The sequence below is a fragment of the Crotalus tigris genome, unplaced genomic scaffold (genome assembly GCF_016545835.1).
Source record: "Crotalus tigris isolate CLP2741 ecotype Arizona unplaced genomic scaffold, ASM1654583v1 scf7180000018550.1270297659:1495590, whole genome shotgun sequence".
Classification (NCBI taxonomy): domain Eukaryota; kingdom Metazoa; phylum Chordata; class Lepidosauria; order Squamata; family Viperidae; genus Crotalus; species Crotalus tigris.
The window spans coordinates 584,008-602,881 of NW_024097073.1; the positions used below are offsets into that span (position 1 = coordinate 584,008).

Consider the following 18,874-nt stretch of genomic DNA (forward strand, 5'->3'; position numbering starts at 1 on the left):
GGTCTGGCAGAGAAGTGGATCGTTCCCTTAACAAACAGAAAGAATGTGATTGGCCAACGTGAATGCATGGTGGGTGGGGGTTAGGAAAAGCTATTGGTAACTAAGCAGAACTTTGCACGGGAAACTTATACAGTAGTTGATTTTACTTCTTCAGTGCCGGGATGTGTATTCAATAAAAATGTATTTCATATGGCACCTCAAGGTCGTAGAGTTTCTTTAATGTTGAATTTGCCACTCGGAAGATTGACATAGAGTTACTGTTTATCAAGATTTTCTGTCTGCTCCAGAGGTATTTCATTAGGCTATATCTGAGGAAACAAGTCTATAACTTGAGGGGGGGTGTCCTTCTGGGACTTACAGCTCCTGCTTGAATAACAGTTATAGGTCATGGTGCACCTATTGTTGTTCTACTTGAAATGGATTCACAGTCTTGTCAGCAGCTATTTAGACCAGAGGTCCCCAACCTTTTGGGCACCAGGGACTGGTTCCATGGAGAAAGGTTTTTTTCGTGCATCCCACAGATGGTGCTTTCCTTGTTTGTGTGGACTGGTTGCTGGCATGCCACGGCCCGGTACTGATCCATGGACTGGGGGTTGGGGACTCCTGATTTAGACTACTGCAACATGTGCTACATGAAGACTATTTGGAAGCTGAAGCTGGTTCAGGGTACAGTGGCTCATATGATAACTGGCATTTCCAATAGGAACAGATTACATCAATGCTGTAATCCCTACACTGGTTATCAATAAGAATAATGGCCCCAAAGCCCTAAAAACCTCTCAGTTTTGAAATACTTCCAGAAGGCAATTAGGGTGAAAGCCAACTGAATAGCTACTGGGAGGCTGTTCCAAAAGACCAATACTGTTATTCAAAAGCAGCGCCACTGAATCTTGCCACCCCCATTCCCCAATGGTTCCTTCCAAATAGAATTGGGCTGGTTCCAGTGGGAGAATGCAAATCTGTAGATCATTTGCACCAAGTCATTTGGGATTATTGTTAGCACCACCACTTTAAACTGCATCCACTGCATAGCAATGACCACCTTTGGGAAGTACTATTACCTCTTTGTTCCCCGCTGACACCAGCTAATAATGCATAGAAGATATGATAATTACGTTCTCCTGGGTTCTGGTGAACCACTCTGTTCTGTAAAAGAAAAACAGAAAGCAGTTAGCATAAACTCAATACACATGAGTAACACTCCCAATATTTATATGCACCAAGTTTGGGTGTTTTGAGAAAAATGAAGCAAGTTGGGTTCATAGCCTCTTTACTTTACCACCAATATACAAAAATCCTGAATGGTGTCCACATTTTTTTCATTTAAATGGGCAGATATCCATGCAGGAAGGAGTAAGGGTGTGGGTCTATACATATGTTGTATATAGTATGTTAGATGTGTGTTATGTATGTGTTCACCTGAGAGCGGGCAACTAAATTTCATTTTTGATGTGTGCCGTTGTGCCCACAGCAAAAAAAAAAAAAATGACAATAAAGGTTATCTATCTTATCTAAATTCCACATCACAATCATGGTCTGTTATTCTTCCCTGTTGTGTATCAAACTATGTGCTTCATTAAAAGTAAATACATTTTTGGTAAAGAATGAAAACTTGCACTACCTTTCATCAAAATTTTCCTATGGTTGTACGTACACAATAGGGGCTGTAAAGCAGGCTGGTTTGTTTTGGTGAATGTGTTCATGCTGCCTCTTTGCTTGTTTCATCTAGATCAGCATTTTGCAACCTTAGCAACTTTAAGATATATGGCAGTGATGGCGAACCTTTTAGAGACTGAGTGCCCAAACTGCAACCCAAAACCCACTTATGCATCGTTGGGTGCTGGGTGGGTGTGGCCCATTGGCTGGGTGTGGCCCATTGGCTGGGCGTGGCTGCAGTGGTAACAGCAGACTGGGTGGGACTAAAAAGTTCAATCAATCAATTCCAACTTTGCAAGATCTTTTTTTTTCCCGCGAGAAGTTGAAATTGACTGATTGATTGAACCTTTGTTTTGCACACGGCGGCGGAGGCCTAAAGCAAAAAGGTTTTATAAAACCCAGCTGAAGGCCTAGGACTGGGGCGATGGCGCGCGTGCCCACAGAGAGGGCTCTGAGTGCCGCCTCTGGCACCCGTGCCATAGGTTCGCCACCACTGATATATGGCTTCAACACCTAGAATTCGCCAGCCCAGCCAATATGCTTGCTGGAGAATTCTGGGAGTTATACACACATCTTAAAGTTGTTGAGAAAGTTGAGAAACCCTGATCTAGTCATTAGTCTCTGCCTGCCTGACTGCAAGCAGAAGGAGAAGTATTTTAGACTCTCATATGCTTCCTTCCACAAAACTTTCCTTTGACTTTTTGAGTCCTAAAATAAAATGCACTGGAAATGAGGAATGCCTGAATCAAAGCAGGGAGTAGCTGTTCACACTGAGCAACATTAATACAACAGAGAAGTTGCATCCTGGAAAAGAGAAGCGTGCTCTGGAAGCTTGTTTCTGAGATGATAAAGAACTAATTACAAATGAAACTACAGTAAATAAAACATTTGCCAATTGCAAGGGGCATAACCTAGTTTTGTTGCGAATACTCCGTGGTGCTAGACTCAGTATCATTCCCTGGCTGCTTCTGCAGTGTTGGGAAAACAAAAGAGAACAAACTTCACTTACCTTTTCCAATAAATCTGAGCAAGAAGTTAAGAAATGAATGTCATTAAGACTCTCTTATAAACATATTCTCTGATAGCTGGCAAATAATCTTGGAAATGAATATTATTGTACCTAAACATAAGAGATGTTTTGTTTCCTAAATCTAAGGAGTTAAACTTTGCTGAACTTTGAAAAAGAATAAAGTAATTGATGGAGAGCTGGGAGAGTTCCATAAAAAGCATTTATAGTGTAATCTCTCCGCCCTCATTTATGGAATTTTCAGAAGACTACCTCATCACTGCCATCTATAAATTAACCGTACTGATGATTTATTGGTTCCATTCCTTTTTTAAACTAGAGGTGAGCAATATCTGAAGAGCTGCCATTCAAGTTAAGGATACAGTCTGTGACCCTCCCTCCCTGGATATGTCCGTGCTGGGAAAAATGTAGCTGGATGAATTTGCCAAAGCGGCTAGAATTGTTGTTATAGACTGTCTTGGCATTTCCAAAAGCTTCCAGGACTGGGCTTTAGTGAAAAAAAGGAAAATTAGATTTGTTTGGCAGAAATATTAGATACGTTTACACAGAATACATTTTTCAACAATACAAGCCTGGTTGTATGATATAGAGACCATTTAGATCAGGGGTAGTCAACCTTGGCTCTTTTATGACTCGTGGACTTCAACTCCCAGAATTGCTGAGCCAGCGAGCTGGCTCAGGAATTCTGGGAGTTGAAGTCCACGAGTCATAAAAGAGCCAAGGTTGACTACCCCTGATTTATATGTTGACAAAACTTGCCTTTTTCGGAGCTCCTGTGCAACAGAGCACACGAAAGGGAGGAATAAAAGCTCCACCCTTGGAAGGTATGCCCCTGATACTGAGGATGTCAAATGTCATCATTCTCATGATGTGGCTCTTCAGAAACAATCTTCCCATTGCCTGCCCACACATAGGAAGCTCCTCTTACCTGCTCTCCAGGATAGCTTCCTCCACATGGGTTGTCTTCTCCAAAGCAGAGCTACCCAACGAGAACTGGCTCATGGCTGACAGAAACTTTAGCAGCAACTTGGTACTCTCTGTCTTTCCTGCTCCACTTTCTCCGCTGTTAATAGACAGCCCAAGACAAGCAAATCAAGGAATTCATAATGGCAAGAATGAGTCTGAAGTTTTCACCCATCTTTCAGTACCAGAAGTGGGACAAATTGGGAAGGAGCAGCTTGTGGCCTCATTACTTCTCTCACCTGATCAGAATGCATTGGCTGTCATGACGCCTCCAGAGGCAGCTGTAGCACTCACTGGCGGTGGCAAAGATGTGAGGGGGCAGCTCCCCCAGGCAGTGCTGTCGATACAAGTCAATGGCGGATGCATCGTACAGCCCAGCAATAGGTTTGTAGGGATTCACAGAAACCAAGATAGAACCGATGCTTGTCTGAAAGGGAAGGGAAGGAAGGCAAAACAATTTCAGTGTTTTTATGTTTTCTTAAAAACTGATAATTTGGAAGGAAGTGTGTTTTGTGAAATTAACAAGGTAGCTGAATGCTAGTTCCAAAGAACATAGAGGCATTGGAAGGGAGGGAAAACATTAAAGTTTCTGCCTTCGTTTGCTCTGGGAAAAGAGATCTTAGATTGGTCTACTGCAAGTAAATCCTGAATGGGAGATCTCACTTGCATTTTCCATTGTTACTGTACGGTAGGATCCAACAACCTTTATCAGAAATGCTATAGAGGGGGAGGGGTGGTTTGAGATTAAGTGAATAACTTTACCTGAATATTTAATACAAGTGGTAACTCTGGTGTAGAAAAGAACAATATGGGCAAATTGTGTGTTTCTGTGTACACATACATGTATAGGTGTGAACAGGCCTTGCCACCCAGCAATCAACTGACCCAAAGGCTGATATATTACCATATGTGACCTCCAATTAATTCTTCAATAACCAAGAGAAATTGGCACCCAGGCTACTATATCAATTTTCCACAGTTTTATGCTTTTCTAATCCATTGAACTAGAGGTCCTACCAGCACAGCTTAAGTTATAAAATTCCCCATATTCTGTTACCACCTTTCTTAATATAGTTGGCAGAACTATGGGTAATTATGCAATTAGACTGTACCCTAGTTGCCTCTTTCGTGTTACATAAAGAATAGTGAAGTATCCAGAAGTCAGGCACCCCAATCAAGAAGAAGAATGAATAAAGATTTGGATTATTAAGAAAAAAAGAGAAGCCATTAAAGAATAAATAGAAAATCTTCTTCAGACTTACAGAATATCAAGTAATGAAAAGAATGATTCACTCTCTTATTTTCTTATGATATTAAAAATGTAACTGGAACAAAGCTGATAGTTACTACAAGTTTATTATAATGTTTTTCCATACAACCTTTCTTAATATACTACACTCAAAATACATGTGATTGCAACTTTCATCATCCCTCAACTAGCATGGCACTACTCTTCACCATTTGAAAAGATATTCTCATGTTATTCAGCACATTTTTTCCACTGAAATATAATTTTAAATTAAAGATCTCAACAGGGAGCAGAACAGGACATGAAAGGAACAAAGTCCACAATCAGCCTCATGCATTCATCCTATGACCAAGTTATGAGTGGCAACTTCCCCTATTAAACTAAACTATCTTCGGACTCCATGACAGTAGTCATAGCTATGACCTAAGTACTTGAGATCCATGATATTTTTCTTTAAGTTATGCTAACTTTATTAAATCTGAAACAGTCAAAAGTGTTCTTCTAAAGTGCTCTGGTATTCCCGAATGAAGAACATGATATGCACAATAAATCATAATAAAAGTCTCTCTTATTCAATTAGCATTTTAAAGAAAAAGTCTGTTTGAGCTAAAAACTGCAGCAGAGCACTCTCTATGCTACAAATACCCTTCTCAGTTGTTTTGCAGAGGCAAGCAAACAATGTTTTGAACAAAATCACCCAGCGATGCAGAACTACTACGACAAATTTTAGATGCTCCCCTAGCCTTCATCTTCTTGTAATGGTACTATGGGGATTCATGATAATGAGCATGTTTCATTATTTCTCCCAGGCAGTTTTTAACATGGAAATTACCACTTCTGTTCAGCTATGCCCCATAGTGGGAAAATACATTGAGATTCTGATGAGAATTGAGCAAATTGAACACCTTCTGCATAATATATAGCTTGATCTGAAGAACCAGCATGGATTCAGTGGTGAGCTTTTTGACCAGGAGGTATTTGCGCTTTTTTTAAAAAAATACATCAGAAGCTATTATCTGAGAATGGAGATTCCATCATTGACAGGGGAGAAATCAATAGGTGTAAATGGAAACAATATCTTGAGTAAAATGTTAAAGGATGAAGCCTTGTCAGCTCATTAAAAAAAAAGGAATGTAAGAGGGTACATTAAAGGTTTCTAAAAATACATTGTTGGAGGAAGCTATTAAGGTCTGCACAATCTAAGGCAATAGATAAATCTAAAGTATTGTGAAGACCAGAATACAATATGAACTCATTAACCAAATTCAGGATGAAGACCAAAATATCTTCTTTAATAGATGAAAATATAATTTGTACAAATCTGCAGAACAGACCTTTAGAAGCCAAGAATTACTTTTCAAACTGAGATCTTCTTATGGACTACTGCTATAATACATGTTCTTTATTGAATGTTTCATGAAAGGTGAAACAGGACACATCTTCTATTTTTAGGATCTCATCCTACTTCCTGAGAAGCAGAAACCACTGGAACTGAAAATGGGGCATTAGACAGAAAATGTTAAGAGGAAAATAGTGTATGTATGTCTCCATAGGGGATGTGGTGACCTAGCGATTAGGCATTGGGTTTGTTGAGACCCAAGCACCATGTGACAGGGTGAGCTCCCGTTCTTGCCAGCTCCCAGCTCCTGCCTACTTAGCAGTCCAAAAGCATGCAAATGCAAGTAGATAAACAGGTACCACTTTGATGGGAAGGTAACAGCACTCTGTGTGCCTTGGCATATAGTCATGCTGGCCACAAGACCACAGAAGCATCTTTGGACAACTCTGGCTTCCCTGGCTAGGAAACGGAAATGAACACCAACCCTAGAGTCAGACACGATTGAGCAGGGGAAACCTTTACCCATTACCTCCGTAGTCACAGCAAAGAATGAAAGCCTCATGCCTATAAATGTTTAAGAATCAGGTAGTGAGTCCTAATATCCCATTACTTTATTTTCTTGCTCTACATGATACTATTTAAGGGATAAGACACTCTAATAGTCCAGTTGCCTTATTTGGAATGTTGAGGACATTCCAAATAAAGGGTGCCTTCAAAATGTAGCTGCTGTGGCTAATATGAACGTGATTAAACTCCAATGTGTCTTAAGTCAAGACTTTTCGATTGGTGGTATGCGTACCACCTGTGGTACATTGGCACCTGGCAGGTGGTACATGACCATCCTAGAAAAGTGGTAGCAGGGGAGGGGAATGAGCTGAACCGGTGGCAGCACCGCACAAGCCTGAGATGGCTGGAATTGCAGGGCTGTCAAGGCTCAGTGGAAGCGCCAGGATCAACACCGCTTTCCAGCTGATCGGTGCTTCTTTGGGGCTGTCAGGGCTTTTTCCGTTTTTTTTTTTTTTTTTTTTGGTCACCAAGTTTTTGACACCTTGCTAGTTGACTGGTGGTACTCGAATGTTGCCATATTCTGAAAGTGGTACAATCGGTGAAAAGGTTGAAAAGCCCTGTCTTAAGTAATTGATGCAGTTGTTCCCTATAACTCAGTCCAGGGTTACCAGATGCTCTCTTCTATTCTGAATTACGGTATCCTTGTATTTTTTTCAATGGTCAGGAAAACAAAGTAGTATTTTTGTTTTTCAAGAAAGCTTATAGATATCTAGGAAGGCTCAAAAGCATTGTGTAAAGTAAGATGATGATGAAAGCTATGACTCTGCTTTGTTTGGAAGTGTGTCCAAGTTCATTAAAAAAAAAGGGGGGGGGACATTTCCCTTCCTCAACAAAAAAGACAGAGGGAATGGCAGGCAGGGCTGGGTGATTTTTTTTTATTAGGCATGCCAACTATCGCAAACACTTTGTGAAAGTGCTCATAGTAGACTTCTCTAATTCCAAACCTGCTCCGCTGTGTACAAAAATTGAATACTTCTGAGTTATCAATAAATATGAGAAGTTTCAACTCTCCAAGATCTTTGATTTTTTTTAAATCAGAGCTGCAATATTTATCATTTTGCTAACCTTATCAAACACCTAGAAAGCTTGTTCTTTTTAATGTCATCCACTAGTGTCATACATTATTCTTCTAGCAGCTTCTGGTCCCCAAGATGACTAAACACCTGGGATTGTTTAGAAAGAAATTCCCCTTTAAGCAAGACTGGCTGATCACCAATGATTTTCCACCACAATGGTGGTTTTTGGAACTAATAAACTGTTCTACCTTAGGAAATGCAAGCACAATGTATTCAAGCAGTGCACAGTTACATGATTTTTCATACATCTTGTAATTGTTTCCTTAGAGAAATGACTAATAGTAAATAAAAACTATTTTTTAAAAAAAAAAAATCTGTTAATTTTTTTGCAGTTTTTTTCCCCTAAGGGAAGATTTGGATCTCCCTTTCCCCAAAAACAAAACATAAAAACCAACAAAAACCCCTATAATATTTCCTCTGGCTTTTTAAAACAAAAAGCCTTTTGCATAAATATTCACTCTGGCTGACCCCAAGTATTATAGGATTGCTATATGTTACTTTTTAAGACACCTAGAACTGCTGCCGTCTTTCTTCCTACTAACTCAAGCAATAAATCATGCAGTGCCCCCCTCCTGCCCCCCCTTCATAGCAGTGCCTGGCAGGGCCAAAGAAATGAGCAATGTAGTGATCTCATCTCATTATGTGTAGAGCAGCTGGCATCAGATATTACACACACAAAATGCAACATATAAGAAATGGATGCAGGTTCACCTCTGTAATTCTATCTGGCCCTTAGACAATGCATGTGGAGGTTCTGAATCTGGAAAGAGCATGATGTAAATATTATTATTCTCATTCCTTTTCTGAGGGAAAGGAAAGGAAAGGAAAAAAAGGAAAGGAAAGGAAAGGAAAGGAAAGGAAAGGAAAGGAAAGGAAAGGAAAGGAAAGGAAAGGAAAGGGAAAAAAATCTGATATAACAGAGCAGCAGATAAATCAAAGCTCCAAAAGCTGGTGGATTATGAGCTCTGGACTGTAAAGAACTTTTGCTGAGAGGTGAGTGAGAGTCCAATTGTAAGCTGGGTGCAAATGGTAAAAGAACAAATAGGTTATCACTAGACAGCATAATGCATTATTCGCAGGTCATTGCTTGCTCAAAAAGAAGACGCTTCCCAGAAAATAGGTCATTTAATTGATCATTTACTAGAATATAAAATGCCTTCAGTCCTTGTTGCCTTAGTAACCGTTGCGATGCAACAGACCTAAGATCTACATTTCAACATCAGAATTTAAGAACGCTTGTGCACAGGTAAGAAGATAAGGGAATATGCCTCATCCCCTTCCTTGCGCTCCCAGATAATCTCGCAGCCATCTTGCTTGATGCAGAATTTACCTGCTCCTCCTCGTCTTCCATCCATATTTACAGAAATAGGTAGAAATTGGATGTTTAACGCCAAAAGGAGGAATTAGATGGCAGAATCTTTAGATTGCACTATGGGTACCATCCCTTGGAATTCAAGAAAGTGGTATGTTATGTAAAAGCACTTTCTTTCTCTTTGCAAACAGAAAACTAGAGTTGGGAAAGAAGGCTGAAATCTGGCATGGATATGAACACTTATGTTTGTGTTTCAACTTACATGCATGTTTTTAAAACTTGGATAGATACAGTATTCAAAAATGTAATGTATTGCCACCAATCCATTCTGCTATTTGATTCTATTTGATGGATTGGCATGGCCCTAGTTTTACTAAGAAGCTGTACAAATATTCTCAGAGGTCTCTAACCCAAGCTTCTGTGCTCATGACCCAAAGACATCAAAGCATCGAAGCACACTTCAAAGAGTTATGGCTCCTGCACACCTGGATGCCAAGTCTACCTATCATAGGATGAGGATACAGTGATGCAGGTAACTTCTCTTTTGAGGATGTTGTTTAGCACTTTGTTGGAGAGATTAGCAGGGCCACCAGTCTAATTTGTTCACTCACATAGATGTGGTTCTGCTTGTAGCGCTGGTGCAGATTGAGCAAGATGGCAGCCTCATGCAGGTCTCCTAGCAGGGACATGTCCTCCACACCTTCTACACTTGACTGATGCATTGGCAGGATTTTTTCTTTGGGCAGAGAGGCCCAGGGATAGCAGAACACCTAGTGGGAAGGGAGAGATTGCATTGAGAGATGCCACACTGCAAAATGACCATATATCTTGGATCAGGGGTAGGCAACCTTGGCTGTTTTATGACTCATGGACTTCAACTCCCAGAATTCCTGGGCCATGCTGGCTCAGGAATTCTGGGAGTTGAAGTCCACGAGTCATAAAAGAGCCAAGGCTGCCTACCCCTGTCCTGGATGATTATCATCTGCTGAATTAGATGTGATAGTAAAGGGCCTGATTAAAGTTGTACATCAAGAGCAGGGTAAGCCAATTAGTAATCATATGCATGCTTGCAAACATGCAATTTCTTGTATTCCCACGTCCTTTAAGCAAACCTTTCATATGGTAGCCCTAGAAAGAACTTCCAAGCAATCAAAATTAAGAAAATCACTAGAGTAATATTAAAAAGAATCAAGTTCAAATTTAGAAGTCAGGGAGAATGAAGAATGCAGACATCGATACACTACCATTTAAAGACAAAAAAACACTATAGTACCAACCACTTAAAACTATCAGGGATGGAGCAAGTACGATTTCTTTGGGAAAAAAACTCCATAAGCCAGATGCTGCTGGAGTTAAAATCCTGTCTCATATTCCTATCAACTAAACTTTTTAAAGTAAAGGAATAGGAAATGAGCCTTTGTTGCTGAACACCTCTGCAAAAGAATCCTGCTAGTCCATTTTGTGCTTGTTGCAGTTTTTCAAGGGTAGACCTATCCACAACATTTTATAATAATCTAATTCAATAATGAGCAAGAATTAATTTGCTTGACTCACTGTGAATAAAGGCCACTGACAAGTTCTTAAGGACAGCAACACATGGCATTTTCTGTCACCCACATCTAGCCCACTAGGAAAGGCAATCTATGCCCATTATTTTCTGCTATACAACAAAAGTATTTTTTTTTTATTTCTGCTGATTCTATTATGCCCCACCTACACTGCTGGAACTGGCTCCTATATACTTGGCAGGATCACTCTCTCTGTTCCAGTCATTGGTAACTGTCCTCTGGCCATTTAAAAAAAACAAACAAATTAACCCCAGTGAAACAATGAAAAGCTGTTTTTCTAAAAAAGAAAATAGGTGAAATGTTTGCCACTTTTACTTTCTAGGCCTCAGGACAGGAAAATAGGCCTTAGCCTTTAGACTTATATACCGCTTCACAGAGCTTTATAGGATTTCTCTCTGTGGGGGACTTCACCAATCATGATTAATGTGATCCAGATAAAACACTAACTTGTCTGCATGGTGGAAAGACAGAGGGAAAGGTTGAAATGTGGAAACAGATTACTTAAACTGGCTTCCTTATCACTGGTTTACACACAGCTGAAGAGTCCAGTGTAGAAAAGTCTTATGATTTGGATCGCTTCAGGCTGTTAATCATGATTGGTGAAGTCCCCCACCTTTTTTACCATTCCTGGACTGATAAAAAAAAGAGAGAAATCCTATAAAGCTCTGTGAAGCAGTATATAAGTCTAAGGGCTCAGGCCTATTTTCAAACATGTAAATGTTGTAATGGATTGTCAGTTGCCACAGGGACACTATATCAAACTCCTGCATCTCCATCTTTGATTCTGTACTAGTAAATTGTTAACATAAAAAAACATACACTGAAAGAATATCCATCTTTCTATTGCTCTTTTAGCAAGCCTCATTGAGATGCTGTAATGGCAGTTAGGTCACATTAAAAGATAACTGATCTGCATTAAGTCATCTTATCTTATATACGCAAGGGAAAACGCAGGCTTCCCTCCCCAATACATCAGAGATTCAGAAGGGTGAGGATTTGCCTACAGAGAATGACCAATTCAAGGTATTAATACAGGATTATCTCCAATTTCAAACCTGGCCAGCTGCAGAATTGCAGAACTATTGTGAATGGCTTGAAGGCTTCAAGAGCCTGCCCTAGTTGGCTTAGGTGTGTTGCCGTCTTTCCTGAGAACTTGTGTGCTTTGTTTCAGGGTCAAAGAGTTTAATAGCAATTCAGAAAAATCAATTTGCAAGTGAGAGTGGGGAGCAAAGTCTTAAGAAAAATATGCTTGTTCAGGCAAGATGACATTACCCAATGGCCATCCTAGTTGGTACATGTTAGGAGGTATCAATTGAGTCTCCAAATGTTTTTTTTTTTTTAATTTAGCTTAAATGGGCAAGGGAATTATCCAAGAGTACTTTCTTCACTGGTTCATTAAAGTCTTAAATTTCACTTACCTCACCGTAGTCTGAAGTGAAGAGCATGGAGCCATTAGCACAGGATCCAAGAGTGCAGGGCCGCATATAATCCAGTTCCTGCAGCCACACACGTGTTCCCTGAAACCAATCACAAGCGAGTTCAACCATATAATCTTCATCAGACTACATTTGTACATTCAAGGGAGATGGGCAGTTCAGAGATATGATATATATGTGTGTGTCTGTGTGTATACATATACATACATACACACACACACATTTAGTGATCACACTTGCTATTGTTTCCTTTCTTTGCCAATCAGCTGCAAAAATATATCATATCCAGAAATATTTCAAGTGTGCATATTCAGCAGTAAGTGCATGAATAAAACATGTAGATGGCCACCACAAAGGGGCAGTCTTCCCTTCATCTTGTAAATAAGGTAGTATATATGCCTATAAGAATTAGGATCAACAATTATAGATGGTTTATCCTTTCACTTTTGTCTTTTTTACTTAAACTGCTTTCATAGAAATATAGGAAAGCCGGCTGGACTGGCACTGAGGATGGTATTCATTATAGTCCCTCTCAGAAGACTTTATGTTTAGCATTGTGATAGAAAATTCTATCCCATTCAAGTCCCCATCTGTCTACAAACAGACTGGCATAAGCATATTGTGTGTGTGTGTGTGTGTGTGTGTGTGTGTGTGTGTGTGTGTGTGTGCATGCGCACACTTTGTTATAGCAACTGCTGGAACTTGTAACATCTCACCATATATATGGCAGCTGAACACTGTTGCCTAGCAGGGTTAAAATATCTCCAATTTCTATAGTCTGCATGGATCCCCAACATATCCTGCAATGATAAACTATTCAGTCTGCCTGATGCAGTTTACACTGGTAGAAAAGGATCTACTTTCTTCATTCTTAAATTCCTTTTTAAGCAGTTACATTGCAAATACTGTGGATGGCACAAAACTTCACTTTGCCTTTATTTCAATACAGTAGTTAACATTTTCCCATTCATCTCAGGCAAATATAAGAGTCTCCCAGCCTTGCCCCACATTCAAAGACATTACTGAATTGTGCCAAAAGCTATCACCAGACCATTAGAATAAACCAAGCAAAAGCAGCCTTTGTGTAAAATTCACAGTATCTTGATATGTAGTATCTGTGGTGGGATTCAGCCAATTTGCACCACTTTGGCAGAACTGGTAGCTAAATTTTTGTTGCCCAGGCCCAGAATGGACTTCTGGAAGTGGCATCCACACGGAGAACCGGTTGTTCACATATTTGAATGCCACCACTGTGAAGTATGGAACTGGATTTAGACAATGGTTTCCACCCATTTTCAACACCTCAAGATTTAATTCTGCCTAGCTTTTGCTCATTTGTGTTAGACCTAGATGTGAGATTCCCAGGCTCAAATTTCAATCAATTTTGAAACTGTTTACCATTTCCCTCTAACTCAGTTCATCAAGTCTTATGAGACTAAAAATGCTACTTTATGCTTCCTAACATAAAGGGAGCTGAAATTATGCTCTCATGTCCTTAGAGGAAAGTGTGAAACAAATGCAATTCATTTTTAACTCCTGATTTTTCTTACATGGAGATTAAGTACCATGAAAATTGGCAATGCAGTGCAGAAACTAGAAAAATGTTTTGCAATAATCACGGAAGTTACTGCTGGACCCATCTTGAACCTTTAGCTGACAATAATTCCTCACACAAACAAAGGGTCCAATTTGGCTAGGATAAAAGTTCAAGCTGATCAACTGGAGGAGGACAAAAGGATAGGACAGCCAATTTACATAACAGATACCAGAGAGAGAAGGTCTCTTGTCATCTGAGTAGGAAGAAACTGAGAGGAACTCAAGTACTTCTAAAAAGTGCCTGAAATAAACAGGGAGACAAGGGGCTGCAAGACCTCTTTCCTATAAAAAGGGTCATGTACTGAAATAACAGGCATATAACAGGCAAGTTTGGCCTTGGAGTACAAAATGAAGCAGGGCACAGGCTGATAGAATTTTGTCAAGAGAATACGGTGGTCATAACAAACACTCTTTTCCAACAACCCAAGAGACGGCTCTACACATGGACATCACCAGACGGTCAACATAGAAATCATATTGACTATGTGCTCTGCAGCCAAAGATGGAAAAGCTCTATACAGTCAGTAAAAACAAGACCAGGAGCTGACTATGGCTCAGATCATGAGCTTCTCGTTGCAAAATTTAGGCTTAAATTAAAAAAAGTAGGGAAAAGCACTAGGCCACTCAGGTATGAACTAAAATATTCCTAATGAATATATAGTAGAGGTGACAAATAGATTTAAGGAATTAGATCTGATAGACAGAGTGCCTGAAGAACTATGGATGGAAGTTCGCAACATTGTACAAGAGGTAGCAACTAAAACCATCCCAAAGAAAAAGAAATGCAAGAAAGCAAAATGGCTGTCTGAGGAAGCTTTGCAAATAGCTGATGAAAGAAGGGAAGCTAAAGGCAAAGGAGAAAGAGAAAGATACACCCAATTGAATGCAGAATTCCAGAGAGTAGCTAGAAGAGATAAGAATGCCTTCTTAAATGAACAGTGCAAAGAAATAGAAGAAAACAACAAAATAGGGAGGACCAGAGATCTCTTCAAGAAAATTGGAGATATGAAGGGAACATTTCATGCAAAGATGGCATGATAAAGGACCAAAATGGCAGAGACCTAACAGAGGCAGAAGAGATTAAGAAGAGATGGCAAAACTACACAGAAGAACTATACAAGAATGAGCTTAACGTCCCAGATAACCACAATAAGATGGTCACTGACCTCGAACCAGATATCCTAGAATGTGACGTGAAATGGGCCTTAGAAAATCTGAGCAACAACAAAGCTAGTGGAGGTGACAGTATTCCAGCTGAGCTATTCAAAATCTTAAAAGACGATGCAGTAAAAGTGCTACACTCAATTTGCCAGCAAATTTGGAAAACTCAACAGGGGCCACAGGATTGGAAAAGGTCAGTTTACATTCCAATTCCAAGAAAGGCAATGCCAAAGAATGTTCAAACTATCGTACCATTGCACTCATTTCACATGCTAGTAAAGTTATGCTTAAAATCCTACAAGCTAGACTCCAGCAGTATGTGGATCGAGAACTACCAGAAGTACAGGCAGGATTTCGAAGAGGCAGAGGAACTAGAGATCAAATTGCCAACATACGCTGGATCATGGATAAAGCTAGGGAGTTCCAGAAAAACATCTACTTCTGCTTCATTGACTATGCAAAAGCCTTTGATTGTGTGGATCACAACAAATTGTGGCAAGTTCTTAAAGAGATGGGAGTACCAGACCATCTCATTTGTCTCTTGAGAAACCTATATTCGGGTCAAGAAGCAACAGTGAGAACCGAACACGGAACCACTGATTGGTTCAAAATTGGAAAAGGAGTCCGGCAAGGCTGTATACTGTCACCCTGCCTATTTAACTTATATGCAGAGCACATCATGAGAAAGGCAGGGCTAGATGAATCAAACGTTGGAATTAAGATTGCCGGGAGAAATATCAACAACCTAAGATATGCAGATGATACCACTCTAATGGCAGAAAGTGAAGAGAACTAAAGAGCCTCTTGATGCGGGTGAAGAAGGAGAGTGTAAAAGTAGGCTTGAAACTCAACATTAAGAAAACCAAAATCATGGCATCCGGCCCTCTCAATTCCTGGCAAATAGATGGGGAAGAAATGGAGGTAGTGACCGATTTTATTTTTCTGGGCTCCAAGACCACCTCAGATGGGAACTGCAGCCAAGAAATTAAAAGACGCTTGCTCCTGGGGAGGAAAACTATGGCAAATCTAGACAGCATACTAAAAAGCAGAGACATCACCCTGCCAACAAAAGTGCTTATAGTCCAGGCCATGGTTTTCCCAGTTGCAATGTATGGCTGTGAAAGTTGGACCATAAGAAAGGCTGAGCGCCAAAGAATTGAGGCCTTTGAACTATGGTGCTGGAGAAGACTCCTGCGAGTCCCTTGGACTGCAAGGCGTTCAACCCGGTCAGTCCTAGAAGAGATCAACCCCGACTGCTCTTTAGAAGGCCAGATCCTGAAGTTGAAACTCAAGTACTTTGGCCACCTAATGAGAAGGAAGGACTCACTGGAGAAGAGCCTAATGCTGGGAAAGATTGAGAGCAATAGAAGAAGGGGACGACAGAGAATGAGATGGCTGGATGGAGTCACTGAAGCAGTAGGTGTGAACTTAAATGGACTCCAGAAGATGGTAGAGGACAAGAAGACCTGGAGGAACATTGTCCATGGGGTTGCGATGGGTCGGACACAACTTCGCAATTAACAACAACAACAACAACACTGAAATCTATTTTTTAATGCTGAGAAAAACAAAATCTTTTTCAGTCAACCCAGCCGTGTGTGTGTGTTTGTGTGTGTGTGTGTGTGTATAGATAAGTATATTGCTATTCTTTGGGGGAGGAGGCATAACTAGAGCCACAGTAGCAGTAAACGTTTGTTTTACCCAAGGGCTAAGCACAAACCACTTTTAAGAAAATGAATTGGGACAGTTGAATGCTTAGTAGTTTTAATAGTTTTGCAATAACAAGGCTGGAACTGAGAAGTGGCATTTGGGGAAAAAGCTTTAGCAGCCTCTCCCTGCCACTATCCACTTCTTTGCTCACAATGACCTAGCTTTTGTTATCAGAAAAGCCTGATCTAATTGGAGATTTTTGTGGAAATTTTTCAAATGGAGGCCCAAGGAAGGTCATTTTGTGCCCTCTGTGGTCCATATAAATGTTAAAATCATGGCTAGCTCTGTACCATTGTTAAAAGAGATATTGATAAGTTTTTTTTCCCATCTGATAGGAAATCAATAGAGAAAGGATTGATAGCAAAAACTGCAGCAGGGGAGAAGAGGGACTGGTTGAGAGCCAGGATACCATTAAGCAATCATTGCCATGACCTCTGCCTGCTTTATGCCTCTCCATAGTGATTGATACTTATCACCGAAGAGCTACTGACAAGATGCAACAAAGGCAATTCCTATGAAGTCATCTCATAGTCTTACAAAATGCTGAAAGATCACAGAATACTGACTCAGAGGTAAAATGTAATTTTTGTTTGGCCTGAGTCCTTTGTGCACATGGAAAGCTAAAAAAAACAACAAAAAAAACCCCACTAGATAAATAGATGGATGAATATTAGGTTTTCCCCCAGTGAATGATAAACTATAGGACTTTTTAAAGAATGTGGTCTTTGAGCTAATCTTTCTATGGTAAAAAAATTATTAGCCATATCAGCCATTATCAGGAATAGATCATATCAAGAACAACTTGGCTTCCTATTCTGATCAGTCTTAACTTTGCTGCTTTAGATACTCATTTTTATGAAGTCCTCCTCCTCCTCTTCCTTCTTCTTCTTCTTCTCCTCCTCCTCCTCCTCCCTTTTTCTCTCTTGTATTAGGTGCCCACAAACGATCAAGAATCAGGATTTTGCCTTGGCTACATTACAAAACTTTTAGTAATTTAAGTAACTTAATTATTAGGTAGCTTACTATTATTATAGTAGTAGTAGTAGTAGTAGTAGTAGTAGTAGTAGTAGTAGTAACATTAAATAGCTACAATATGGGAGGAACTGGGAGAAGCCATAACTTCCAGATAAGGGTTGAATCAAGTATCATCAAATGCATATTTTGATTGATCCAGAGGGCCATAAATAAGTAATAGATACATATAAACAGAAATTAGCTAATGGAAGCAGATGTGAGATGCAGCAGGTGGAAGAACATCCACTCAATACACAAGAGGAAAGAGGTTATCTGATCTCAAGAAAGAGGCAGAATGGGTGGTTGGTGTGGGTGTGTGGGGGTCAATAATGGTTTTCATGAAAGGGGAGATCAAATAGAACATGGGTGTGAACTTTCATGGATACTTGAGCAATAATGTGCTTTTCTGCTGCTGGGGGCTAATCTCACATTATCAACTATTTGCTTTCGGATCTTCTGTGAGACAGCCAAATTTCAACTTGTACACTCCGTCTCAGAATGAAAAGTTCTCTTGAAGATGCAGAATACCCTTTATTATTCTATCTAGCCGAGGTGGCGCAGCAGTTAGAGTGCAGTGCTGCAGGCCGCTTTAGCTGACTGTGTTCAGCAGGTCAGCGGTTCAAATCTCACCGGCTCAAGGTTGACTCAGCCTTCCATCCTTCCGAGGTAGGTAAAATGAGGACCCAGATTGTTGGGGGCAATGTAAATATATATATACATTGTTTACTGGTGTACACTGCTTAGAGAGTGCTTGCACTTAAAGCGGTATATAAGTCTCATAAATAAATAAATAAATCTTAGCAAAAGTACAGTAAGAATGTCCTAAATTTAGAAAGGCACCACCTACAAAAATAAGACTAGGTAAGGGAAAATATCACTACTGCATCCTCAGTAAATTTAAGGCAACCTTCCCACTTTGAAATCAAAATATTTTGGAGAAAAACTACCATTTTAGCTCTCAGATAAATGTAGTAGTAATATTCAAAAACATTCAAAGGAAAAATAATTGGAAGGTAATTTTAGGAAGCCATGTGATGAATGGATCAGGTAGATGAGTTTCAGAAGCTCAGCTGAAAGGGGAAGAGAGAGAGAGAGAAACCCAAATCTCTAAAAGTAAGGACTACAGACTTAGTTAACATTAGTACAAGCTTAAAGGCGAAGATTGGAAATCTTGGGGCCTTCAAATGTTGTGATTATTTT

At 40.0% G+C, this 18,874-nt stretch overlaps 1 protein-coding gene across 4 annotated transcripts in view; it reads right to left on the reverse strand.

Moving 5' to 3' along the window:
- The window catches only part of LOC120312972 (unconventional myosin-X-like), a 110,788-nt gene that overhangs the window by 64,963 nt on the left and 26,951 nt on the right, over nt 1–18,874 (reverse strand). For all 4 annotated transcript variants that reach the window (XM_039354375.1, XM_039354373.1, XM_039354376.1 and 1 more), the window contains exons 2-8: nt 12,176–12,274; nt 9,801–9,959; nt 3,886–4,073; nt 3,612–3,746; nt 3,046–3,170; nt 2,666–2,679; nt 1,062–1,146 (exon numbers count right to left, since the gene is read on the reverse strand). In XM_039354375.1, coding sequence (XP_039210309.1) covers nt 1,062–1,146; nt 2,666–2,679; nt 3,046–3,170; nt 3,612–3,746; nt 3,886–4,073; nt 9,801–9,959; nt 12,176–12,274 — 805 coding nt within the window. The remainder of the gene's footprint in view (nt 1–1,061; nt 1,147–2,665; nt 2,680–3,045; nt 3,171–3,611; nt 3,747–3,885; nt 4,074–9,800; nt 9,960–12,175; nt 12,275–18,874) is intronic.